Source organism: Mobula birostris, chromosome 25 (assembly GCF_030028105.1).
Source record: "Mobula birostris isolate sMobBir1 chromosome 25, sMobBir1.hap1, whole genome shotgun sequence".
Taxonomy (NCBI): Eukaryota; Metazoa; Chordata; class Chondrichthyes; order Myliobatiformes; family Myliobatidae; genus Mobula; species Mobula birostris.
This window is the reverse complement of record NC_092394.1, coordinates 61,042,848-61,070,508: the sequence shown is the minus strand read 5'-3', so window position 1 is coordinate 61,070,508 and position 27,661 is coordinate 61,042,848. Positions and strand designations below refer to the sequence as shown.

Genomic DNA, 27,661 nt, shown 5'->3' with positions numbered 1-27,661 from the left:
CTATTTGTATTGTAATTTATAGTACTCCATACGTATCGCACTGTACTACTGCTGCAAAACAACAAGTTTCATGACGTGTCAGTTACTAAAAAAAATATTTCCAATTCTGGAGTGTTCAGTTCATTCCAATTTGGTCTTGTCAATCTAACCATTCTGGCAACATCAGGCTTCAGCCCTTCATGAAGGTTGACTTGAGTGGACCATAGATCCCTCAACATTATCCTCATTTACCGTTGGAACTCCTGAGTGGTTCAACCACTGTTCTTAGGTGTTTCTTATAATCAGGGATGTCCTCAGAGTGCTGCTCTTAGGCTTTGTTCATGCAACTGCTTGTCAATGGCATTCTTACCACCTGGTAGATTCTGCTTATCCTCTCCTATTAACTTTACACACCACCTGAATGACTTGACCAGGTGATAACATGGTGGACAGAACTTGTTTGCCATCATATGGGGCAGGTCGTACATATTCTTAATACGCTGAATTTCAGTCCAGGGCTCTGAACCTCATTCTTCAGGATGTGGGGTCTCTTTGGACCATTTATCTGTCTTCTCAGGTTCTAGAGATCTGTGAGAAAATTATTATCTTCTTTCAGAGAATCTGTTCTAATTTTCCCATTGTTTTACTTGTCTAGTCTATAATAGAGCTGGTCAAGACATGGCTGCCAGTCCGAATTTTCTCATCCTTGTCAACATCACTTGGATCACTAGAGAAAGCTGTGATATCAGAGTCATGTCCATTCTGTAATTGCTCAGAACGAGGTGCTGCTTTGGATTATTGTCCCAAGGGTAGGGTCAGTGACAGGACCAGCCTTCTGAGGACCTCACTGTGAGGGCCTCAGCTTAGTTTGTCTCTGAGTTTTGTACAGTTCATTTCAACTCGACCACACTTCTACATTTGTTTTCTCCCTTGTTCAGTTAATTTACAGATTTCCTCTTTAGATATTTTACTGTCTCTATCATACTGACTTTTGTCATTTGTCACTACTCTCCCTTTCCTTCCTCAGTTAGTGCAGATTTCCCCTTTAGATTTCTCATATGCAGACTTTGTAACTGAACATATTCTTGAGTGCCAGCACCCATCAGGTTTTCTTCTTTCCCCCAGGCCTTTCTGACATCATCCAGCATTAGACCAGGGGTTCCCAACCTGGGGTGCATGCTTAATGATATTGGTGCATGGCATGAAGAAGACAGGGAATCTCTGCATTAGACTCAGCACTGATGGAGTATCTCGTATTGATTTCTTCACCACCCTGTTGGAATACTTTGTTTAAAGGAGAACTCAAACCCACAGTCATGTGTTCAAACATAACAACTGGCGGATCAGTTCCCCCCCTTTCTGTCGTGGGTTTATTATTTGACCTGGCCACAGCTTTGATTCTGCTACTAGCTGTGTAGATATAGAACAATTGTTTGTTTACTGGGGGTCTATAACCTGAATCTTTGGGAGCCATTAGTTCAAATCAATAAATTATACGATTGAAATTCAAATGGACTATACATAGCTGAATAGATTACACAGAATGGTCTATGCACAGGACGGTACTGTTTCATTTCACTTAAAATAGAGCAGAGGAGAGAATCCCTGGGTTGGTTTATTAATGTCACATATACCAAAACACAGTGAAAAGCTTGTCTTGCACATAGTTCATACAGATCAAGTAATTACACAGTGCATTGAGGTAGAACAAGGTAAAACAGTAACAGTACAGAATAAAGTGGTACAACAAAACAGAAAGTGCAGTACAGGTAAACACTGAAGTGTAAGATCATACCAAGGTAGGCTGTGAACTTAAGTGCCCATCTTATTGTCCAAGACAGCGGTCCCCAACCACCGGGCCGCAGAGCACGTGCTACTGGGCCACGAGGAAACGATATGATTTGGCGACAGGAGTCAGCTGCACCTTTCCTCATTCCCTGTCACGGTCACTGTTGAGCTTGAACGCGTGTGAGGTCATTACGCACGTATCATCCATGTCAGTGCGGGAAGAAGATCAACTCCTCGAGCTCGCAAATGACGGTGGGCTGAAAAGTATGTTTGACATAACATCTCTGCTGGCATTCTGGATCAAAGTCAAGGCTGAATATCCTGGGATAGCCACGAAAGCACTGAAAACGTTGCTTCCATTTCCAACGTATCTCTGCAATGAATGTAACAAAAACTAAATCGCGGAATAGACTGGACATAAGGAACCCCCTTCGAGTATCACTGTCTCTCGTCACCCCTCGATAGGACTGACGTGTTGCAGGGAAACAGGAAAAGGGCTCCCACTGATTAAGCGATATTGGTGTGTTGCAATTATTTTATATGTTCATACAGGGAAAATGTGTGCTGTGTGTTTAATATCTTAATATGTTATGATGCCATTGACTTATAAGTGACCTATATAACCGTATAACAATTACAGCACGGAAATAGGCGATCTCGGCCCTTCTAGTCCATGCCAAACGCTACTCTCACCTAGTCCCGCTGCCCTGCACTCAGCCCATAACCCTCCATTTCTTTCCGGTCCATATAGCTATTCATTTTTTCTTTAAATGATAATATCGAACCTGCCTCTACCACTTCTACTGGAAGTTCGTTCAACACTTACTTCAAGCTCCCCTGATAATCGACTTATCACTATATTCACGCGAGGAAAATATGCGCTATGTGTTTAATATTAAATTCATTAGATAAACCCTTTTAGAAATGAAATTGAGTGTATTAGCCACTTATCACCTATATTCCGGTCATGATTAACAACCACCCCCAACCCCCAATCGAACAGAATCGCCAAAAACGATTTGTGGGGGGGCGGGAGGGGGGAAATCGGCAGATCACGCATGAGCACTGGTGCCCGCGCAAGGCTTCATGGTCATTGTAGTTTTTCTTGGGGCAAACACAACGTATTTGACGGCAACTCTTGTCCGCTGGCAACCCTACACCTCCCCCCCCCCCCCCCCCCCCCCCCAGTCGGCCGGTCCGCAAGAATATTGTCAGTATTAAACCGGTCCGCAGTGCAAAAAAGGTTGGGGACCCCTGGTCCAAGAGGTCTGTTCAAGTATCTGATAACAGTGGGAACAAGACTGTCCCTGAACCTTATGGTACGTATTTTCTGCCTGATGGGAGATGTGGGTGGTGTCTTTGATTATGCTGGCTGCTTTACCGAGGTAGTGACAGACAGAGTCCATGGAAGGGAGATTGGCTTCAGTAATGTGCTGAACTGTGTCCACAACTCTACAATTTCCCGTGGTCACGTTCAGAGTTGTTGCCATACCTAGCTGTTGCACATCCAGATTGGATGAATAATATGGCACACTGATAAAAATTGGTAAGGTTGACAGGGATATTAAATGGCATTGAGGCTAGAACTATGTGCTTTTCAGACAACAAGGAAAGTAAAGAGCACACCGGAACTTTCTATCTCATCTGGGATTCTTCCCATCCTTTATTCTCTTGTCTACCTTGTTTGTGACACTAAGTTGTCAGATCCAGAGGTGAATTTGTACAGAAAATTCTTCAGAAGAAAGAGGCAAAAATCCTGTGGATACAGCTTTTTAAAAATATTGGATATTCATCATAGTGCAGGTCAGACAGGGTCAGTGTGTACCAGCATGCAAGGCCGGAAGTAACTAAGAAGCTTGAGCATATGCTGTAATGAAAACATTTTAAAATTCATTCCTTGTTCTTTTCTGATTCAGCAGCAAGAGGTATCTGCAAACAAAGGAGGCACTACATATATGTTAAAGGTTAAAGAAATTACTTTATTAGTGTTTGTATAATGAATAAAATACAGAGAAAAGCTAAAAGATTAATGAAGGGACAAAATAATATTTATCAACCACTCCACACAATATACCACCAGAGGGAACCACAGATGCCCGACAGCTTTTTCTCTTTCTTTTTTCTCTCTCTCCCTCTCTCTGTCTCTCTCCATGTCTCGATGTCTCTATCTCCAACTCTTAGCACTAGTTGTGACCCAGCCTAAGAGAATATTCCCATTTTCACAAAGAAATTGCCCCTTTTTATACCCTTAAGATATCATAACATTTACTCAATTCTTTTGCAAAAATGTTTTTCACTCTCAAGGCTGTAGGCTGGTATTCTCACTAAGGTGTCAATACATATCTCTGGTCTCGTTCCCCCTTGTACGTTCTCAAACATTCCCACACCCCAGGCTAACACCATTTTGTCTTGCAAACTTCCATTTTGTGCTACATATTTTACCATATACCAAGGAGGAATCCAATTTAACTCTTTCCTTGTATATGCTCTCCGTTTATACTGCTAAGCAATTTGAACTGGTATAGATTTTAAAAAAACAGTATGCAAGTAGTGTCTGAGTCACACTTCAACTTTTCAGACAAAGAACTACAGAAGAATAGAACCAAGTATACCACCAGTGACTAGGGTTTATAGACAAATAGGTGATTATACAAAGGCACAGGCAAACACAAAGAAAACTAAAACAACAGACAAACACAACAAAAACAGTCAAAACCCTAACCGTCATTTTGGAGAGGGAGGGAGAGCAGTTAGATGTCTTGGTACATATTGGTACCAATGACATAGGAAGGAAAAGCAGTGAGGTCCTGAAAAGAGATTTTAGAGAGCTAGGTAGAAAGCTGAGAAGCAGGACCTCCCAGGTAGTAATTTCTGGATTGCTGCCTTTACCACGTGCCAGTGAGGGTAGAAACAGGATGATTTGGCAGATAAGTGCATGATTGAGAAGCTGGTGCAGGGGGCAGGGCTTCAGGTTCTCGGATAATTGGAATCTCTTCTGGGGGAGGTATGACCTGTTCAAAAGTGATGGGTTGCACCTGAACCTGAGAGGGAGACCAATATTCTCGCTGGCAGGTTTGTTAGAGATGTTGGGGAGGGTTTAAACTAATTTGGCAGGGGGATGGGAACTGAAGTGAAGGGACTCAGGATAGGACAGGTAGTAAAAAAGTAAAGACAGCCTGCAGTCAGACTGTCAGGAAGGGCAGGCAGGTGATGGGACATAATCACAATCAACAAGGTGAGTATCAGTACATTAAGGATGCAAAATCAAAAAGGGTAGCAAATACGGTACTCAAGGTGTTGTATCTCAATGTGCGGAGTGTAAGAAATAAGTTGGATGATTATGTTGCACTATTACAGATTGTCAAGTATGATGTTGTGGCCATCACTGAATCGTGGCTGAAGGATGGTTGCAGTTGGGAGCTGAATGTCCAAGGTTACACGTTGTATTGGAGGGACAGAAAGGTAGGCAGAGGGGGAGGCATGGCTCCACTGGTAAAGAATGGCATCAAATCAGTAGGAAGATGTGACATAGGATAAGAAGATGTTGAATCCTTGTGGGTTGAGTTAAGAAACTGCAAGAGTAAAAGGCCTTCCAAAAGTGGCTGGCAGGTGGACCACAGGTTACAACAGGAAATAGAAAAGGCGTGTCAAAAGGATAATATTATGATTGTCATGGGAGATTTTAATATGCAGATTGATTGGGAAAATCAAGTTGGTATTGGATCTCAAGAGAGTGAGTTTGTTGAATGCCTAAGAGAGGGCTTTTTTGAGCGGTTTGTTGTTGAGCCTACTAGGGAATTGCCTGGACTGGATTGGGTGTTCTGTAATGAACTGAAGGTGATTAGGGAGTTTAAGGTAAAAGAACCCTTAGGAACCAGTAATCACAATATAATTGTGTTCAACTTGAAATTTGATAGGGAGAAAGTAAAGTCTGATGTAGCAGTATTTCAGTGGAGTAAGGGAAATTGCAGTGGTATGAGAGAGGAGTTGTCCAAAGTAAATTGGAAGGAGCTGCTGGCAGGGATGTCAGCAGAGCAGCAATGGTGTGCATTTCTGCAAAAATGAAGAAGGTGCAGGATAAGTGTATTCTTAAACTGAAGAAATACTCAAATGACAAAATAGTACAACCATGGCTAACAAGAGAAGTCAAAGCTAAGCTAATGTAAAAGCAAAAGAGAGGGCATACAACAAAGCAAAAATTAGTGGGAAGATAGAGGATTGGGAAGCTTTTAAAAATCTGCAGAGAGCAACTAAAAGAATCATTTGAAGGGAAAAGATGAAATATGAAATCAAACTAGCAACCAATATCAAAGTGGATAGTAAAAGCTTTTTCATGTATGTTAAAAATAAAAGAGAAATGAGAGTGGATATAGGACCACTAGAAAATGAGGCAGAAGAAATAACGCGGGACAAGGAGACGGCAGATGAGTATTCTTCACTGTGGAAGACACTAGCAGTGTGTCAGATATTGTAGTGTGTGAAGGAAGAGAAGTGGGTGCAGTTACTATTACAAGAGAGAAGGTGCTCAAAAAGCTGAAAAACTTAAAAGTACATAAGTCACCCTAGGGATGAACTGCACCCTAGGATTCTGAAAGAGACAGCGTTAGAGATTGTGGCGGTATTAGAAATAATCTTTCAAAAATCATTGGACTCTGGCATGGTGCCAGAGGACTGGAAAATTACAAATGTCACTCCACTCTTTAAGAAGGGAGGAAGGCAGCAGAAAGGAAATTATAGACCAGTTAGATGTTGGAGTCAATTGTTCAGGACAAGGTGATGGAATACTTGGTGACACAGGACAAGACAGGACACAGTCTTCATGGTTTCCTTAAGGGAAAATCCTGCCTGATGAACCCATTGGGATTCTTTGAGGACACTAGACAGTAGAATACTACAGCACAGTACAGGCCCTTCAGCCCTCGATATTGTGCCGACCCATATATTCCTTAAAAAAAAGTACTAAACCTACACTACCCCATAACCCTCTATTTTCCTTTCATCCAGGTGCCTGTCCAGGAGGCTCTTAAATTCCCCTAATGTTCTAGCCTCCACCACCATCCCTGGCAAATCATTCCAGGCACCCACAACCCTCTGTGTAAAAAAAACACCCCTGATGTCTCCCCTAAACTTCCCTCCCTTAACTTTGCACATATGCCCTCTGGTGTTTGCTATTCGTGCCCTGGGAAACAGGTACTGGCTATCCACCCTATCTATGCCTCTCATAATCTTGTAGACCTCTATCAAGACCCTCTCATCCTTCTACGCTCCAAAGAGAAAAGTCCCAGCTCTACTAACCTTGCCTCATAAGACTTGTTTTCCAATCCAGGCAACAATCTGGTAAGTCTCCTCTGCACTCTCTCCATAGCTTCCACATCCTTCCTATAATGAGGTGACCAGAACTGAACACAATACTATAAGTGTGGTCTCACCAGAGATTTCTAGAGTAACAACATGACCTCTCTACTCTTGAACTCAATCCCCTATTAATGAAGCCTAGCATCCCACAGGCCTTCTTAACTATCCTATCAACCTGTGCAGCGACCTTGAGGGATGTGTGGATTTGAATCCCAAGGACCCTCTGTTCATCCACACTCTTAAGTAACCGACCATTAACCCTGTACTCAGCCTTCTGGTTTGTTCTTCCAAAATGCATCACCTCACACTTATCTGGATTGAACTCCATCTGCCACTTTTCTGCCCAACTCTGCATCCTGTCTATATCCTCTTGTATCCTGCGACAACCTACAGCTCCATCCACAACTCCTCCAATCTTCGTGTTGTTCGCATCCTTCTGCCTCTTCATCCAGGTCATTTATAAAAATCTGTAAGAGCAGGGGTCCCAGGACAGATCCTTGCGGCACTCCACTAGTCACCAACCTCCAGGCAGAATACTTTCCTTCCACTACTACCTTCTGTTTTCTTGCTGTAAGCCAATTTTTTATCCAAACAGCCAAGGTACCACTGATCCCATGCCTCATGACTTTCTGGATGAGTCTCTCGTGGGGGACCTTGTCAAATGCCTTGCTAAAATCCATGTAGACTACATCTACCGCCCTACCCTTATCAATTTCTTTTGTTTCCTCTTCAAAAAACTCAACTAGGCTCGTGAGACACGACCTACCCCTCATAAAGCCATGTTGACTATCCTTGAGTAGACTGTACTTCTCCAAGTGCTCGTAGATCCTATCTTTAAGAATCCTTTCCAATAGTTTGCAGACCACTGACGTGAGACTCACCGGTCTATAGTTCCCAGGATTCTCCCTTTTACCTTTTTTAAACAAGGAAACTACATTTGCCATTCTCCAATCCTCCGGCACCTCCCCTGAAGCCAAAGAGGATTCAAAGATCATAGCTACTGCTCCAGCAATCTCTTCTCTCACCTCCCACAGCAACCTGGGGTATATCAATCTTGATGTTTTTAAGAAGATCCAACACTTCTTCTTCCTTAATCTCCACATTGTCCAGCACACAGGCCTGTTTTATTTTGACCTCACCTTGATCAAGGTCTTTTCACTTGTGAATACTGAAGCAAAGTGTTCATTTAAGATAGGAGGAAGGCAGCAAAAAGGAAGTTATAGACCAGTTAGCCTGACCTCAGTGGTTGGGAAGATGTTGGAGTCAATTGTTAAGGACAAGGTGACGGAATACTTGGTGACACAAGATAGGACACTGATTACAAGCAGGATAGATAGATTGAGTGTATTTAACAGTGGGTGTTATCTATTTGGGCTTTCAGAAGGCCTTTGACAAGGTGCCAAACATGAGGCTGCTTACCAAATTAAGAGCCCATTGTATTACAGGAAAGTTACTAAGATGGTTAGAGCATTGACTTATTGGAGGAAGGCAGTGAGTGAGAATAAAAGGATCCTTTTCTGGTTGGCTGCCAGTGACTAGTGGTGCTCCATAGGGGTTAGTGTTGGGACCACTTCTCTTTATTGCTGTATATAAATGATCTAGATGATGGAATAGATGGCTTTGTTGCCAAGTTTGTAGATGATACGAAGATTGGTGGAGAGGCAGGTAATGTTGAGAAAACAGGTAGGATGCAGAAGGACTTAGACAGATTAGGAGAATGGGCAAGAAAGTGGGAAATGAAATACAATGTTGGAAAATGCATGGTCATGCACTTTGGTAGTAGAAATACATGTTCGGGCTATTTTCTAAACAGGGAGAAAATCCACAAATCTGAGATGCAAAGGGACTTGGGAGCCCTTGTGCAGAACACCCTAAAGGTCAACTTGCAGGTAGAGTTGGTGGTGAGGAAGGCAAATGCAACGTTAGCATTCATTTCAAGAAGTCTCGAATACAAGAGCAGGGATGTGATGCTAAGGCTTTATAAGGCACTGGTGAGGCCTCACCTTGAGTATTCTGAACAGATTTGGCCTCCTCATCTTAGAAAAGATGTGCTGGCATTAGGGAGGGCCCAGAGGAGGTTTACAAGGATGATTCCATGAATGAAAGGGTTATCATAAGAGAAACATTTGATAGCTCTGGGTCTGTACTGGGTGGAATTTAGGATGGAGGGGTCTCATTGAAACCTTTTGAATGTTGAAAGAACTAGACAAAATAGATGTGGAAAGGATGTTTCCACATTGGTGGGAGAGCCTAGGACAAGAAGCCACAGCTGCAGTATAGAGGGGCATCCATTTAAAACAGCGATGCGGAGACATTTCTTTAGTTAGAGGGTGGTGAATTTGTGGAATTCATTGCCACATGAAGCTGCGAAGGCCAGGTTGTTGGGTGTACTTAAGGCAAAGCTTAATAGGTTCTTGATTGGACACAGCATCAAGGTTATGGGGAGAAGGCCCGGAAATGGTGTTGAGGAGGAGAAAAAAGGGATTAGCCATGATTGAATGGTGGAGTAGACTCGATGGGCCAAATAGACTAATTCTACTCCTATGTCTTATGGTCCAATCCAACAAAGATGATTCTGAGAGGGCTGCATTTATATTATTGAAGGGACTAGAACTGTTAAATCTGGAATAATGACAGAATGGAAGGACTCGATTCAGCCCACCAAGTCCACACTGCTCTCAGTAAGAGCCATCCAGCTCATCCAGAGCCCTAACTATCCACCCACCTTCTGAAAGCTGTTGAATCTGCTTCCACTACTGTCTCCAGCAATAAATTGTAAACTTTAACTTGCCATGTAAGAATGTTCTGTCATGTCCATGTTAATTTTGAATCTTTCCAGCATCTTTATTCTGTCCTTACATTAGTTTCTTTCTATTTGGTCAGTCTAAATTTTTAATGACTTAAAATACCCCACTTACCAGATTGTCTTTAACCACCTTTGTTCCAGGGAGCTTGGGAGAGGATCTTTTGAGGTGAAGGTATTTCCATCATGGTGTTTGCCAGGAAGTTTCAGGTTTTAGATGCAGCAATGATGCCACAGCGGCAAAATATTTGCAGATCAGAATGGTGTGTGAATTAGAGGGAACCAGAAAGTGGTTGTGTTCCCCTGCCCTCGACCATTTGAGTGACGGCAGAGATTGTGGTTTCGAAAGGTGAAGTAGTAACTGCAGTGTATTTTGTAGATGATGAGCACTGTGTTCCAGTGGGGCAGGCCCCTACATGGGCTCTGAATGATGTGGGCTGATTCGTCCCGTACGGCATTGAGCTGCTCGAGAGTTATTGGCATTACACTTATTCAAGCGAGTACAATACCATCACAACCCTGACTTGTCCCTGCATATGGTGGAAGGCCTTGAGCTGTTAGCAGGTAAAGTTATTCACTACAGTGTACAAGTCAGAGGCTCTGACCTACTCTAGAAACCATAATATTTAAGTAGCTGAGTCTCCAGACAAATGTAACACCCAGGATATTGATAGGGAGAAGTCAGTGTTTTACACTTCTGTGATTGTGAGTTATCTGAATGTTGTCCAAGTCTGGTTGCATGCAGTTGGGGATTACTTTGTGTGCTGAGTAATTATGAATGGGATGCACACTGTGTGGTCATCAGCAAATTATCCTCACTTCTGATGAGATGGAAGCAAGGTTATTGCTCACGGTGCTGGAAAACCCTCCCTGTACAGGAACCATTTATTTTAGTGCACGGTTGGGGCAACGTACGTACGTAAACTGAATTTCAATATTCCTTTGCCACTGCTTGGAGACACAAGAGATTCTGCCGATACTGGAAGTCAGGCAACGCCTACGAGGGGAAATGAACGGTCCATGTTTTGGCCAAGACTCTTCATCAGGATTGGAAAGGAAGCCAGAATAAAAGGGTGGGCAGGGGTTGGCACAAAATGGCAGGTGATCGGTAAGATAACGAGCCTGAATTGGTTTATTGTAGGTGGACGATGATGGATGCTGTTTTCCCGTGACAGCGTTTAATGTTGTACTCAATGGTTAGGATGGCTTTACCCGTGATGGACTGGGATGTATTAACTACTTTTTGTAGGATTTTCCGTTCAAGGGTAACGCTGTTTCCGTACCAGGCTGTGATGAAACTAGTCGATATACTGTACTCTCCACTACACATCTATAGAAACTTATAGATGTCATGCCAAATCTTCGCAAACTCCCAAGGAAGTAGAGGCGTTGCCGGGCTTTCTTCGTCGTTGCACTTATGTGCTGGGCCCAGGACAAGTCCTCCGAAATAACAACACCGAGGAATTTAAGGTTGTTGACCCTCTCCACCTCCGAGGACTGTCTCATGAACCTCTGATTCCCTCCTCCTTAGCAATATTCCGGCTTCTGCCCTCTTCCTTTCCAGTCCTTTCGGTCCCAAGCACCGACCGTTCATTTCCCTCCACAGACAAATATTGCCTGACCTGTAGAGTTCCTTCAACATTTTATGTCTTTTGCCGCTGTGTGGTTGTTTGAGAGATGGAGATAACCTTCCCTCCCACAGGCGAGTGCTAGTCCTCCATGACGGCCTCCCATCGGCAGGAGCGCTGTCGCTGCATCAGACTCTGTTGACGCTCGCTCTGACATCATGAAAATGCGCCGCCTGGTTGCCCGGTGACGGGATCGGGGCGGAACGGGCAGCGTGGTCATGGCTCTCTTCCATATGAACAGGTGGGCTCGGACTTCTCCCTCTCTTCTTCTGAGTGGGAGGGAGGGAGGGAAATGCTTAAGAGATGGGGAGGCGACTGAAGGGAAGAGGTTGTGAGGGTGGGTGTGGAAGGAGCTGATGTGAGGAGGTTGGGTTTGTGGGTGTGGAGGGGACTGAAAGGAGAAGGTCACGGTGGTTGCTATGTTTTGTAACTCCAGAAACTGTAACTCACAATGAATTATGTAAACTAACAAAGAAAGCTTAATCAAACAATGCTACTGAAACATTAAATACGCTACAGTGTGAGTGTGAGTGGGGAGACCAGGAAGTGGGAGGGGGGAGAGGTTATGTGCGGAGTGCGATCTGGATCTTGTAAACTGTTCCAGTACTCCAGTCTATAGTATGCTGCCCCTTTCACCGTTCTCTGATATTGAGATTCCTGTCTGACACTGTAATTCTCTCATTCTGACCTCGGTCTTTGGCCTCTGACACTGTTCCAACTAAGCTAAGGGAACGATACCCCATCATCTTTCTCTGTGCGCATGGTGAGCCTGAGGATGGAATGTTATGATCAACAATTTCAATTAACCAACTGTTACATTTTGTGTCTGAACTGCCCATCCATTTGTCCTTGTCCCGTACAGTTTTTCTATGCAATTCTTACCCAGACTGCTTATTTCCACTATTTTCTTATGTTTCAGATTTCTATTAACTGCTTGTTCTGCATTCACATTTCCAGCATTTATCTTCATTCTTCACACACTCACAGACACACACACACACACACACACACTCATCTTTCTTTTGTTACCCCTCCTTTGGATAGTTACAGTGGCAAATAACAAGTAGTCACGGATCCATCTTCAAGGATATTGATATCATGTATTTTTTAAGCACTCCCTCCCTTTTCTTCATTCTCTATCTGTCTGCAAATTCTTTAGCATCTTCTTCAGTTTTGATACAAATTCATTGACCTGAAATGTTAACTCTGTTTTTCTCTCCACAAGCACTGCCTGATTTGTTGAGTCTTTTTCATCATTTCGTTTAAGTTTCTGAAAAGAACTTGCTGGCAGCTGTGTGAGTAACTGCCAGTAGTGCCCAGCTTAAAGAAAAGTGAACAAGGTACAGGAAGCAGTTTCAACAAACTGTAAAGGAACTTCATAGCAAACTTTGCCTGGTGTACTGTATACTAAAATGTATTATACAGTAAGTTATATTTGAATTTGAAGCTGGCAGGGTGAGGTTGGTGAGGTACATCTTCAAAGCTATGGAAAAACAGTATTATGGGGAAGGCAATGAGTTAGCAGATGATGGTGCAATTGGTTTCATCACATTACAAAATGTGCTGATGGGCAGTCATTCCCATATTTTGTATTGTACAATCTCTTTTTAGTGTCAACTCACTCCAGCAAATTGTGGAAATGCCTTGTCATGAAATCTGCATTGGAACAGATTCCTGACTTATATTGGAGCCTATTTATTGGTAGCTGGGTGTAGAAATATAAATTTTCATCTCCAGCAGCTGTTGACTGTTGGCCTGTAGTTACTAACAGTTTTAATGGTCTCTCTTGAACGGTAGGTACCTGGGTGATGATAAACCCAGCAACAGTCTGGATGACAAATCCCGATCCCAAATTCTACTGCAGAAGCTTCACCAAGAAGCCAAAGCCAGGCAGCAGCTACTGGAAGTCAAGACTGACACCACAGATGCCGAACAGGAAGAAAACTGGGAAAGTGAAAGGGTGGAAATTGTGAAGGAGAGGAAAAGGAAAGCAAAGGAAGAAATCTCAATTTCAGAAGAAAGTAGGAAGAAAACAAAGCGATTATCTCGAGGCAACAAGGAAAGCGGAAGAAAACCAAAATCCAATGAAGGCTGTGATGCAGAGCTTGTAACTGAGACGTTATGCAAGGAGAATGTAAAGATCAGTGGTGGAATAAAGAGAAAAGGTCACCATAAGTATCATGGCACAAAGGCCACAGGTTTGTGTCTTGGGCTATTGACAGATGTAGTCAGCATGCGTGCATTCTTGAAATATCTGTGTCATCTGGTGTATTGAATGCTTGCCCAAATAGAGATCTAAAAGAAGGGAAATTGATTAATTAATGATAAAATAGAAAACCTCCTGCTTGCTCTGTGTGCTCTTTTCAAATTGTTACAACTCTCTCCCCATCCCATCATCCTGCCTTTCCCCTCTGATCCCCCAATATAGTCATAGTCACACTTTATTGATCCCGGGGGAAATTGGTTTTTGTTACAGTTGCACCATAGATAATAAATAGTAATAAAACCATAACAGTTAAATAGTAATATGTAAATTATGCCAGGAAATAAGTCCAGGACCAGCCTATTGGCTCAGGGTGTCTGACCCTCCAAGGGAGGAGTTGTAAAGTTTGATGGCCACAGGCAGGAATGACTTCCTATGACGCTCAGTGCTACATCTCGGTGGAATGAGTCTCTGGCTGAATGTACTCCTGTGCCCACCCAGTACATTATGTAGTGGATGGGAGACATTGTCCAAGATGCAATGTAACTTGGACAGTATCCTCTTTTCAGACACCACCGTCAGAAAGTCCAGTTCTATCCCCACAACATCACTGGCCTTACATATGAGTTTGTTGATCCTGTTGGTGTCTACTACCCTCAGCCTGCTGCCCCAGCACACAACAGCAAACATGATAGCACTGGCCACCACAGACTCGTAGAACATGATAGCACTGGCCACCACAGACTCGTAGAACATGATAGCACTGGCCACCATTGACTCGTAGAACATGGTAGCACTGGCCACCACTGACTCGTAGAACGTGATAGCACTGGCTACCACTGACTCGTAGAACATATGCTTCCTCCTGGATCACATTACCTTTAAATACTCAATCCTAACACTAACCCAAGTGCCACTATTACAGCTACAGGAAGGGTGGGTAATGTAGCAGGATCCTTTTTTGAGTCAGTATGGGTGGAAGTCAGGAACAGGAAGGGAGCAGTTACTCTACTGGGGGTATTCTATAGGCCCCCTGGTGGCAGCAGAGATACACAGGAACAGATTGGGAGGCAGATTTTGGAAAAGTGCAAAAATAACAGGGTTGTTATCATGGGTGACTTTAACTTACGTAATATTGATTGGCACCTGATTAGTTCCAAGGGTTTAGTTGGGGCAGAGTTTGTTAAATGTGTCCAGGACGGATTCCTGTCACAGTATGTGGACAGGCCGACTAGGGGGAATGCCATACTAGATCTAGAACTAGGTAATGAACCGGGTCAGGTCACAGATCTCTCAGTGGGTGAGCATCTGGGGGACAGTGACCACTGCTCCCTGGCCTTTAGCATTATCATGGAAAAGGATAGAATCAGAGGGGACAGGGAAATTTTTAATTGGGGAAGGACAAATTATGAGGCTACAAGGCTAGAACATGTGGGTGTGAATTGGGATGATGTTTTTGCAGGGAAATGTACTATGGACATGTGGTCGATGTTTAGGGATCTCTTGCAGGATCTTAGGGATAAATTTGTCCCGGTGAGGAAGATAAAGAATGGTAGGGTGAAGGAACCATGGGTGACAAGTGAGCTGGAAAATCTAGTGAGGTGGAAGAAGGCAGCATACATGAGGTGTAGGAAGCAAGGATCAGATGGGTCTACTGAGGAATATAGGGAAGCAAGAAAGGAGCTTAAGAAGGGGCTGAGAAGAGCAAGAAGGGGGCAAGAGAAGGCCTTGACGAGTCGGGTAAAGGAAAACCCCAAGGCATTCTTCAATTATGTGAAGAAAAAAAGGATAACAGGAATGAAGGTAGGACCGATTAGAGATAAAGGTGGGAAGATGTGCCTGGAGGCTGTGGAAGTGAGTGAGGTCCTTAATGAATACTTCTCTTCTGTATTCACCAATGAGAGGGAACTTGATGATGGTGAGGACAATATGAGTGAGGTTGATGTTCTGGAGCATGCTGATATTAAGGGAGAGGAGGTGTTGGAGTTGTTAAAATACATTCGGACAGATAAGTTCCCGGGGCCTGACGGAATATTCCCCAGACTGCTCCATGAGGCGAGGGAAGAGATTGCTGAGCCTCTGGCTAGGATCTTTATGTCCTCATTGTCCACGGGAATGGTACTGGAGGATTGGAGGGAGGCGAATGTTGTCCCCTTGTTCAAAAAAGGTAGTAGGAATAGTCTGGGTAATTATAGACCAGTGAGCCTTACGTATGTGGTGGGAAAGCTGTTTGAAAAGATTCTTAGAGATAAGATCTCTGGGCATTTAGAGAATCATGGTCTGATCAGGGACAGTCAGCATGGCTTTGTGAAGGGCAGATCGTGTCTAACAAGCCTAATAGAGTTCTTTGAGGAGGTGACCAGGCATATAGATGAGGGTAGTGCAGTGGATGTGATCTATATGGATTTTAGTAAGGCATTTGACAAGGTTCCACACGGTAGGCTTATTCAGAAAGTCAGAAGGCATGGGATCCAGGGAAGTTTGGCCAGGTGGATTCAGAATTTACTTGCCTGCAGAAGGCAGAGAGTCGTGGTGGAGGGAGTACATTCAGATTGGAGGATTGTGACTAGTGGTGTCCCACAAGGATCTGTTCTGGGACCTCTACTTTTCGTGATTTTTATTAATGATCTGGATGTGGGGGTAGATGGGTGGGTTGGCAAGTTTGCAGACGACACAAAGGTTGGTGGTGTTGTAGATAGTGTAAAGGATTGTCAAAGATTGCGGAGAGACATTGATAGGATGCAGAAGTGGGCTGAGAAGTGGCAGATGGAGTTCAACCCGGAGAAGTGTGAGGTGGTACACTTTGGAAGGACAAACTCCAAGGCAGAGTACAAAGTAAATGGCAGGATACTTGGTAGTGAGGAGGAGCAGAGGGATCTCAGGGTACATGTCCACAGATCCCTGAAAGTTGCCTCACATGTGGATAGGGTAGTTAAGAAAGCTTATGGGGTGTTAGCTTTCATAAGTCGAGGGATAGAGTTTAAGAGTCGCGATGTAATGATGCAGCTCTATAAAACTCTGGTTAGGCCACACTTGGAGTACTGTGTTCAGTTCTGGTCACCTCACTATAGGAAGGATGTGGAAGCATTGGAAAGGGTACAGAGGAGATTTACCAGGATGCTGCCTGGTTTAGAGAGTATGCATTAAGGGAGCTCGGGCTTTACCCTTTGGAGAGAAGGAGGATGAGAGGAGACATGATAGAGGTGTACAAGATAATAAGAGGAATAGATAGAGTGGATAGCCAGCGCCTCTTCCCCAGGGTACCACTGCTCAATACAAGAGGACATGGCTTTAAGGTAAGGGGTGGGAAGTTTAAGGGGGATATTAGAGGAAGATTTTTTACTCAGAGTGGTTGGTGCGTGGAATGCACTACCTGAGTCAGTGGTGGAGGCAGATACACTAGTGAAATTTAAGAGATTACTAGACGGGTATATAGAGGAATTTAAGGTGGGGGCTTATATGGGAGGCAGGGTTTGAGGGTCAGCACAACATTGTGACGGAAGGGCCTGCACTGTGCGGTACTATTCTATGTTCTATGTAAGAGTTTTAAGTTGAATAGTGGATCAATAAGATAATAATCATTGCCAATTCAGGGGACATGGCAAATGGGCAGTGGTTATTTAATGAACTCATCTTCATACTGTGTCGGCTAGTATCTGATGGTTATAAGGCAGGGTGGTAGCCTGGATTGTGCTGGATCTGGCTAATTCCCAGGCTAGCCCTATGGATTCCAAACTCTGAGGCCTTACAGTTGTCCTCCAGCAGGGCAACCTGAGAGTCCTGTTGTTCACTGCTGTAATGCTCTTCACTGTTCCCTAATGTCATCAAACATGGAATAGTACAGCACGGTGCAGGCCCTTCAGCCCACTACCTTGTGCCAACCCTTTATCCTGATCCAAGATCAATTGAATGAATCCCTCCCACAAAGCCCTCCATTTTTCCATCATCTATGTGCCTTCTAAGCTGCTTAAATGTCCCTAATGTATCTGCCTCTACCAGCAGCCTCAGCAGTGTGTTCCAACACACTTACCACTCTCTGTGTATTAAATAAAAAAAACCTACCTCTGATATCCCCCCCCCCCATACTTTCCTCCAGTCACCTTAAGATTATACCCTCTCATTTTAGCTATTTCTGTCCTGAGGATAGAGCGCTGGCTATGCCTCCATATCATCATATGTACCTCTATCAAGTCATTTTCATTCACCTTTGCTCCAAAGAGAAAAGCCCTAACTCACTCGACCTTTCCACAAAAGACATGTGCTTTAATCCAGTTAGCATTCTAATAAATTTCTTGTGCACCTTCTCTAAAATTTCCACATCCTTCCTATAATGAGACAACCAGAAGTGAACACATTACTCCAAGTGTGGTCTGACCAGGGTGTTATAGATCTGCAACATTACCTCATGGCTGTTGAACTCAATTCTCTGACTAATGAAAGCCAACACACAATACACCTTCTTAACACCCCTATCAACTTGTGTGGCACCTTCGCGGGAACCCCAAGATCCCTCTGTTTTTTCACACTGCTAAGAATTCTGCAATGAACCATATATGTTGCCTTCGATAATAGTGAATAATTTCAGACTTTTCCAGTTTGAGCTCCATCTGCCACTTCTTAGCCCAGCTTTGCATCCTGTCAATGTCCGTTTGTAACCTGCAACAATTTTCTACACTATTCAAAAAACACCACCAACCTTTGTGGAGTGGTATTTGCAAGCACAGTAACCCACCCTTCCACTTGCTCATCTGAGTCATTTATATAAAAATCACAAAGAGCATATCCCTGTGCAACACCACTGTTCACCAACCTCTAGGCAGAATATGTTCCATCATCTACCACCCTCTCCTTCCTGTGGGCATGCCAGTTCTGAATCCACACAGGCAATTTCCCCTGATTCCGATCCTTTTGACTTTCTGAATGAGCATTCCATGGGGAGACTTACTAAAATCCATATATACCACATCCACTGCTCTAATTCATCAATATGTTTGTCACTACTGGAAGAATTCAGTCAGGCTTGTTTGACACAAGCTGCTCCTCACAAAGCCATACTGACTGTCTCTAATCAGTCATAAATCCTGTCCCTAAGAATCCTCTACAATAGGTTGCCCACCACTGTGTTAAGGCTGACTGGTCCATAATCCCCTGGATTATCATTATTTCCATTCTTGAACAAAGAAATAACATTTGCCACTCTCCAGTCATCTGGTTCTACTGCAGACAATGAGGATGCAAAGATCATCACCAAAGACACAGCTGCCAATCCCTTCCCTCACTCCCTATTTTAACCTGAGTTATATCCTGTCTGGCCCTACAGACCTAATGTTTTTTAAAAGCTCCAGCATGTTTACTTTCTTCATGTTGGCATGTTCCAACATACAATATTAGCTATGTTATCCTTGTATTCAAAGTTCAATGTCAATGTATTATCAAAGTACATAGATGAATTTTCTTGTAGGCATTTACAGGAAAAAAGAAATACAAAAGAACTTATGAAAAACTATACACAAAAAGACAAAGACTGACAACCGACGTGTAAAAGAATACAAATTGTGCAAATAAAAAATAATACGAAGAGCACTAATAATATGAAGTTGATTGAGGCACGAACGTGCAAGTGCATGGACGTCAGTGAGTTAGACCAGCGGGAAGAGAGCTTGAAAGAGCGAGTGCTGTAGTAGAGGGAGACAGAGAAGGAGGGTTTTAGTTCAATGGGGCGTTGGTGATAATGGATTAAGGAGAAGTAAGCTACTTGTGAGGAATAGGAAGTATGTCTGTGAGGCCGGTGTTCTGTACTGGGTGTTAGATGTGGAATGTCCGGGAGACTCCCAGCTTCCTGGTCAGCCACATCTGCGCCAAGTGCGTCGAGCTGCAGATCTTTAGGGAGCGCATTAGGGAACTGGAGATGCAGCTCGATGACCTTTGTCTGGTCAGGGAGAATGAGGAGGGTAAAGGTAGGAGCTATAGGCAGGTAGATGCACCGGGGCCTCAGGAGACAGATAAGTGGGTAACAATCAGGAGAGGGAAGGACAAGAGTCAGATACTAGCGAGTACCGCTGTTGCTGTCCCCCTTAACAATAAGTATTCCTGGGGGAAGCAACAGTGTCTGCACCTCTGGCACAGAGTCTGGCCCTGTGGCTCAGAAGGGTCGGGAAAGTAAGAGGATGGTAGCAGTGAAAGGGGGTCAGTCAGGTGGTTCTGTGGATGTAAGAAAGAAACACTGATGGTAGTTTGTCTCCCAGGTGCCAGGGTCTGGGATGCTTCTGATCGCGTCCATGATATCCTGAAGTGGGAAGGTGAACAGCCAGAGGTCACGGTACTATTAGTACCAACAACATAGGTAGGAAAAGGGAGGAAGTCCTGAAAACAGACTACAAAGAGTTAGGAAGGAAGTTGAGAAGCAGGACCTCAAATGTAGTAATCTTGGGATTACTTCCTGTGCCACGTGACAGTAAGTATGGGCATCGAGTGAGGTGGAGGATGAATGCCTGGCTGATGGATTGGTGCAGAGGGCAGGGATTCTGATTTCTGGATTATTGGGACCCTTTTGAGGCAGGCGTGACCTGTACAAAAAGGATTGGTTGCATTTGAATCCGAGGGGGACCAATATCCTGGCAGGATGGGGGAAGAGTTTAAACTAAAATTGCTGGGGGGGTGGGAACTGAACTGAAGAGACGAAGGAAGGGGTGGTTGGCTGACAAATAGAGAAAGCTTGTAGGCAGTATGCGAGGGAAGATAGGCAGGTGATAGAGAAGGGATGCGCTCAGACTGATGGTTTGAGATGTGTCTGTTTTAATACAAGAAGCATCATGAACAAAGCAGATGAGCTTAGAGCGTGGATCAGTACTAGGAGCTATGATGTTGTGGCCATTACAGAGACTTGGATGGCTGAAGGGTAGGAATGGTTACTTCGAGTACCAGGCTTTAGATGTTTCAGAAAGGACAGGGAGGGAGGCAAAGGAGGTGGGGGCGTGGCACTGTTGATCAGAGATAGTGTCACAGCTGCAGAAAAGGAGAAAGTCATGGAGGGATTGTCTACTGAGTCTCTGGGTGGAAGTTAGGAACAGGAAGGGGTTAATGACTCTACTGTGTGTCTTTTATAGACCACCCAATAGTAAGAGGGACATCGAGGAGCAGATAGGGAGTCAGATTCTGGAAAGGTATAATAGTAACAGGATCATCGTGGTGGGAGATTTTAATTTCCCCAAAATGTACGGCAGAAATGTGGCAAATGTTCAGGGGATATTTGCGTGCATTTTGCATAGGTATGTTCCAATGAGACGAGGAAAGGATGGAAGGGTACAGGAACCGTGGTGTACAAAGGCTTTTGTAAATCTGGTCAAGAAGTTAAGAAAGGCTTACGAAAGGTTCAAAAAACTAGGTGATGAGAGAGATCTGGAAAACTATAAGGCTAGCAGGAAGGAATTTAGGAATGAAATTAGGAGAGCCAGAAGGGGTCATGAGAAAGCCTTGGCTAGCAGGATTAAGGACAACCCCAAGGCATTCTACAAGTATGTGAAGAGCAAGAGGATAATACGTGAGAGAATAGGACCAATCAAGTGTGACAGTGGAAAAGTGCATATGGAACCGTAGGTGGTAGCGGAGGTACTTAATGAATACTTTGCTTCAGTATTCACCACGGAAAAGGACCTTGGCCATTGTAAGGATGACTTATAGCAGACTGAAAAGCTTGAGCTGAGCATGTAGACATTAAGGAAGAGGATGTGCTGGAGCTTTTGGAAAACATCAAGTTGGATAAGTCACTGGGACCCCATACAAGGCTTATTGAGAAAGTAAGGAGGCATGGGATCCAAGGATACCTTGCTTTATGGATCCAGAACTGGCTTGCCCACAGACGGCAAAGAGTGGTTGTAGACAGGTCATATCCTGCATGGAAGTCGGTGACCAGTGGTGTGCCTCAGGGATTTGTTCTGGGACCCCTATTCTTCATGAATTTTATAAATGACCTGGATGAAGAAGTGGAGGGATAGATTAGTAAATTTGCTGATGACACAAAGGTTGGGGGTGTTGTGGATAGTGTGGAGGGCTGTCAGAGGTTACAGCGGGACATCGATAGAATGCAAAACTGGGCTGAGAAGTGGCAGGAGGAGTTACAGCTTTATAGGATCCTGGTCAGACCCCACTTGGAGTACTGTGCTCAGTTCTGGTCACCTCACTACAGGAGGGATGTGGATACTATTAAAGCGTTCAGAGGAGATTTACAAGGGTGTTGCCTGGATTGGGGAGCATGCCTTTTAGGTTCAGTGAACATGGCCTTTTCTCCTTTGAGCAGCGGAGAATGAGAGGTGACCTGATAGAGGTTATAAGATGATGAGAGGCATCGATCATGTGAGTAGTCAGATGTTTTTTCCCAGGGCTGAAATGGCTAACATGACAGGCCACAATTTTAAGGTGCTTGGAAGTAGGTACAGAGGAGATGTCAGGAATAAGTTTTTTTTATGCAGAGGGTGGTGAGTGCGTGAAATGCGGCAGCAGTGGAGGTGGATATGATAGGGTCTTTTAAGAGACTCCTGGACAGATAGATGGAGCTTAGAAAAATAGAGGGCTCTGGGTAACCTGAGGTAATTTCTAAAGTAAGTACAAGTTCGGCATAGCATTGTGGGCCGAAGGGCATGTATTCTGCTGTAGGTTTTCTATGTTTCTATGTTTCTAACATGAGTTGTAAAGAGTACTTGAAAGTTAATTTGTAGCTTGTAGAATCAGTTCAGAGTAGTGGTGATTGATGTTACCCACACCAGTTCAGGAGCTTGAAGGTTGTAGGCTTATAAATGTTCTGAACTGCTAATATGGGACCTATGGCTTCTGTATTTCTTGCCCATGGTAGTAGTGAGAAGAGAACATAGCCTGGATGGTGCGAGTCTTTGACGTATGCTGCTTTCTTGTGCCAGCGCTCCATGTAAATGTATTCAGTGGTAGGGGGGGCTTTGTCTCTGAGGGACTGGCAGTATTCATCACTTTTTGTAACCTTTTCTGTGTCTGGCATTGGTGTCATGGTCCCTCCCACTGGTGAATTCTGAAGCAAAGCATTCATTAAGGGGGATTTAAAAACCATTGAAAGAAGGATTTCAGCCAAAAACATTGACTTTCTACTCATTTCCATAGATGCTACCTGACCTGCTGAGTTCCTTCAGCATCTTGTTCATGTTGCTCTGGATTTCCAACATCTGCAGACTTCCTTGTATTTATAAATAAAAATAAAGATAGTTAATTTTTTTAAAAAGCTACTTAAATATTTAACTGGCAAAATCCGTTAAAACAGTAAGTGAAATAGAATAGAACAATCAACTTACCTTCACTTGTTATGAAATATGGCAGTCCCTTTCTTTCTTTTTCAATCTTTTCATTAATATCAAATTCTCAAACAATACAAAGAATTAATACAAAGCTATTGGGATTACATTGTTAATAATTAGTATATATAGATAAAAACACAGTTAATACACAGATATTAACCTCCCGAAATCTTACAAAGTACAAATATAGTAGTATATAGAAAAAAATATATACAAAAATATCATGGAAAAAGAAAAAAAAATGCCCCAATAGGAAAAAAAAACCCTAATCTAAATCAACTAATCAACTAAACTAAAAAAAGAAAAAGAACTGGGCTATTATGTAACATCTGATAAAACCAATAGTGTCATTAACTCCGCTCCTCTCTCCATATATTTAAAAGTAGCAGAATAGAATTGGAGAGGGTCAAACTACAGCGTATGGAAGTATTGAATAAATGGCCTCCAAGTCTCTTCAAATTTAATAGAAGGATCATAAATGACACTTCTAATTTTTTCTAAATTTAAACATGACATAGTTTGAGAGAACCATTGAAATGTAGTAGGAGGATTAATCTCTTTCCAATTCAATAGTATGGATCTTCTAGCCATTAATGTAACGAATGCAATCATCCGACATGATGAAGAGGTCAAATGACTTTGTTCTATCATTGGTAAAGCAAAATTGCAGTAATGGGGTGAGGTTGTAAATCAATATCGAGATCAGTTGAAATACAAATGTTATAATATCAAAGATATCCTTCCAATATTTCTTCAGCAAAGGACAAGACCAAAACATATGAGTTAATGAAGCTGTCTCAGAATGACATCTGTCACATACAGGATTTATATGAGAGTAATAACGAGCTAATTTATCCTTAGACATATGAGCCCTATGTACTGTCACGTATCCCGTGACGGGAATAAAGAACCAGCAGAGATGGAAAACACTTTGGAGTCCAGTATTGCTATAAACTAATAATATTAGTAACTATGCAATACAGTAATATAAATGTAGTTAAATCAAACAGATTAGCAATGATTATATATAAGTAAGTAAATCAGTAGATGTGGAAATATATATGATAAACCAAGCTTCTTCAAGTCTAGGGGTAAAATGATACAGTCTTACGATGATGAGTAAAGTTCAGTTCAGTTTGTGGTATTGAGTTGAGTAGTGATGGAGAGAGAGAGAGATTTGAGTCTTCAGTTGAGCTGACCCCGTCGATCTTCTCGTTGTCCTCCGAAATTCTTTAGAAGGCACCGACTGTGACCACAACAAAGGGGACCGTTTTTCTGTGATGGAGCTATCAACCCAGGCAAGGTTTAGACACATGGACAACTTCCCACCAGTCAACCCCTTTTCTCACCGCAAGAGCTACTGATCGATTCACCTGATCGATCCTCCAAAAACCCACTTTTTCCAGTGGGCACAACAAAGCTCATTCAGTGTGCAAAACGTGCCTGAGGTCTATATCATCTGACCTCCTATTTATCTCACTGTGCTGGGTACCAACTGTCATTCAAATAACTCCTTCCTTCCTTCCTCTGTGTAGGAAACGTACAAGCAGGCAGATGTCCTTGAGAAGTATAAACACGTTGCCGAAAAATCATAACATCAATTGTCCATCAAATAACGCCACCCTCGGTCACCATAGCAACTTACGAGCTGCTCAGTGCCATCTCCAACTCAGCAGAAATCCAAAAGTTAGCCAGTTCTTTCTCGTGCCTTAAAGTGACAGTCCAAAAGTTAGTCTTCATCTCTCTCTCTTTCTTTCTCTCTCTCTCTTTTCAAAATAAAATGTCAGTGTTAGATAACTTTCTCTCTCTTTTCAAAAGCACAGTTCATCGGGGTAATTCAAGACCCCGTCACAGTACTACTTTAAACTGTATCAACGCATGTTTAGTACATATAGAGGATGAATTAACTAATTGAAAATTTTTTCCTATTTCTCTGTAGGTAAAGTGAGGTTAAGTTCCCTTTCCCAATCGTTCTTAATTTTATTAGATACATCTGAATTAATTTTCATAATTATATTATAAATAATTGCTATTAAACCTTTTTGAGAGGGATTTAAATCTAAAATTTTTTCCATAATATCCATTGGATATAGATTCGGAAAGATAGTAAGAACAGTATTTAAAAAGTTTCTAATCTGTAAATATCTAAAGAAGTGGGATCTAGGTAAATTATATTTATTAGATAATTGTTCAAAAGACATGAAACAATTATCCAAAAATAGATCACAAAATTGTATTATACCTTTTGCTTTCCAGACCAAATAGAGGGTTGAAAAAAAATTAGATATAATAGGGCTTACTAAGACAAACTGATTCAACCCAAAATATTTTCGAAATTGAAACCATAGTTGAAGAGTATATTTAACTATTGGATTATTCATTTGTTTATTCAATTTTGAAAGAGCAAAGGGAAGCGAGGTCCCTAAAATAGAACCCAATGAAAACCCTTGTACGGATTTACATTCAAGTTTTACCCAATGTGGACTAGGCAGTCCCTTTCAAAAAAAAACAAAGTTTGATGACCTTGTGGATGTCATAGATCCTGATTTGGTGAAGAGTAGCAACTTGTTATGTCTGTTCGTGTTCATGCTATAATCAGAACACATATGCCAGTGGTTCCATCTCATGAATGTATTAAATGGTAGTCAGTGTGGCAGTTGCAACTCAAAAATGAATTTGCCTGCATAAGACAGCTTCTCGAATTGTTTTGCTGTACAGTAATGTGCTGACATGTCTGCTTTACTGATTCTCCACTGCAGATGAAGTTATTGACGATGATTCAAGACCATTGGATGTATCTGGAGAACTAACTAATATGCAAGGAAAGGAGAATGAAGATTTGGAGAAAGCAGAGCAACACAAAGAAGAAAATGCTCAAAATGAGAATCAGACATCAACTGTTCCCACATCCACATTCACCATCCTAGGAGGTTTTATGAGGAAAAATATTCAAAAGGTTAATAAAATTATGAAAAAAATGATTTTGAAAATGATCAACTTGAAAGGGTATCCAAGGTTTGTTTCATTTGGATAAAAAGAGCTTTATTCCATTGCCCATGCTACCCCTACCCAAGAATGTTTGATAGGTCAGAGAGGAGAGGTTCTTTTTAAAAAATCTATATCATCCTGTACTAACATAAAACATAGAACATTACAGCGCAGTTCAGGCCTTTTGTGCCGAATGTTTAACCCTTTCTAAAATCAATTTAACCCTTCCTCCCTACATAACTCTTAATCTTTCTATCATCCATGTGTTTATTCAAAAGTTACTTAAATGTCCCTAATGTACTACCATGCCTCCAGCATGCATCCAGCACTCTCTGTTATATATAAGAAACAACTTACCTCTGACATCCCCCCCATACTTTCCGTTAATCACCTTAAAATTATGCCCCCTTGTATTAGCCATTTTTGCCCTGGAAAAAGATCTCTGCTATCCACTATCTATGCTTCTTAACATCCTGTACATCCTGCCTCTCATTTTCCTTAACACCAAAGAGGAAAAACCCTAGCTCGCTCAGCCTATCTTCATAATACATGGCCTCTAGTCCAGGCAGCATCCCGGTAAATCTCCTGTGCATGCTCCCTAAAGTATAATTTAATCAAGTATTATATGAAAAGTCAGACTGTAGAGAACCTCATTCTCAATTTAACATTTGTTTCTTCTACATTGATAACATTTGAAAGGGAGCTTTATTCTGCACCTCACTCCTACTGTTCTTGTCCATGGAATGTTTAAAAGGAACAAATGAAATAGAAGTAGGATCAGGACATTGAGCCATGATCATGCTGGTGTAACGTGCAAAGCGATCAGGACGTTGAGCCATGATCATGCTGGTGTAACGTGCAAAGCGATCAGGACGTTGAGCCATGATCATGCTGGTGTAACAGGTGCAAAGGAATCAGGACGTTGAGCCATGATCATGCTGGTGTAACGTGCAAAGCGATCAGGACGTTGAGCCATGATCATGCTGGTGTAACAGGTGCAAAGGAATCAGGACGTTGAGCCATGATCATGCTGGTGTAACGTGCAAAGCGATCAGGACATTGAGCCATGATCATGCTGGTGTAACAGGTGCAAAGCGATCAGGACGTTGAGCCATGATCATGCTGGTGTAACAGGTGCAAAACAATCAGGACGTTGAGCCATGATCATGCTGGTGTAACGTGCAAAGCGATCAGGACATTGAGCCATGATCATGCTGGTGTAACGTGCAAAGCGATCAGGACGTTGAGCCATGATCAAGCTGGTGTAACAGGTGCAAAGTGATCAGGGCATTCAGCACTTTGCAGCTGTTTCACCAGTATGATCATGGCTGATCTTTTATTTTGCTCTCACTATCCTGCAATAACACCATGTCCCCTGATTCCTTATAATATTTTTAAAAATCCACTGAATATTTTCAATGATATCCTCTACAGCAAGTTTCACTGCCCCGTGATGAAGAAATTTCTTCTCATCTCAGTTCTGAATGTCTGACCCATGTTTGATTGATCTGTGGTCCCGGATACAATGGGTGCAAAAGCTTCCTCCCTGTAGCCATTTGTTAAGCTTTGTAATATATTTTCTCTGTTTCCATTAAATCTC

At 42.7% G+C, this 27,661-nt stretch overlaps 1 protein-coding gene across 1 annotated transcript in view; it reads left to right on the top strand.

Moving 5' to 3' along the window:
* ddx51 (DEAD (Asp-Glu-Ala-Asp) box polypeptide 51) overlaps positions 1-27,661 on the top strand; it is a 110,282-nt gene that overhangs the window by 9,951 nt on the left and 72,670 nt on the right. The window contains exons 2-4 of the mRNA XM_072243726.1: positions 11,628-11,794; positions 13,351-13,751; positions 25,833-26,029. Of these exons, the coding sequence (XP_072099827.1) occupies positions 11,772-11,794; positions 13,351-13,751; positions 25,833-26,029 (621 nt within the window). The 5' untranslated portion in view covers positions 11,628-11,771. The remainder of the gene's footprint in view (positions 1-11,627; positions 11,795-13,350; positions 13,752-25,832; positions 26,030-27,661) is intronic.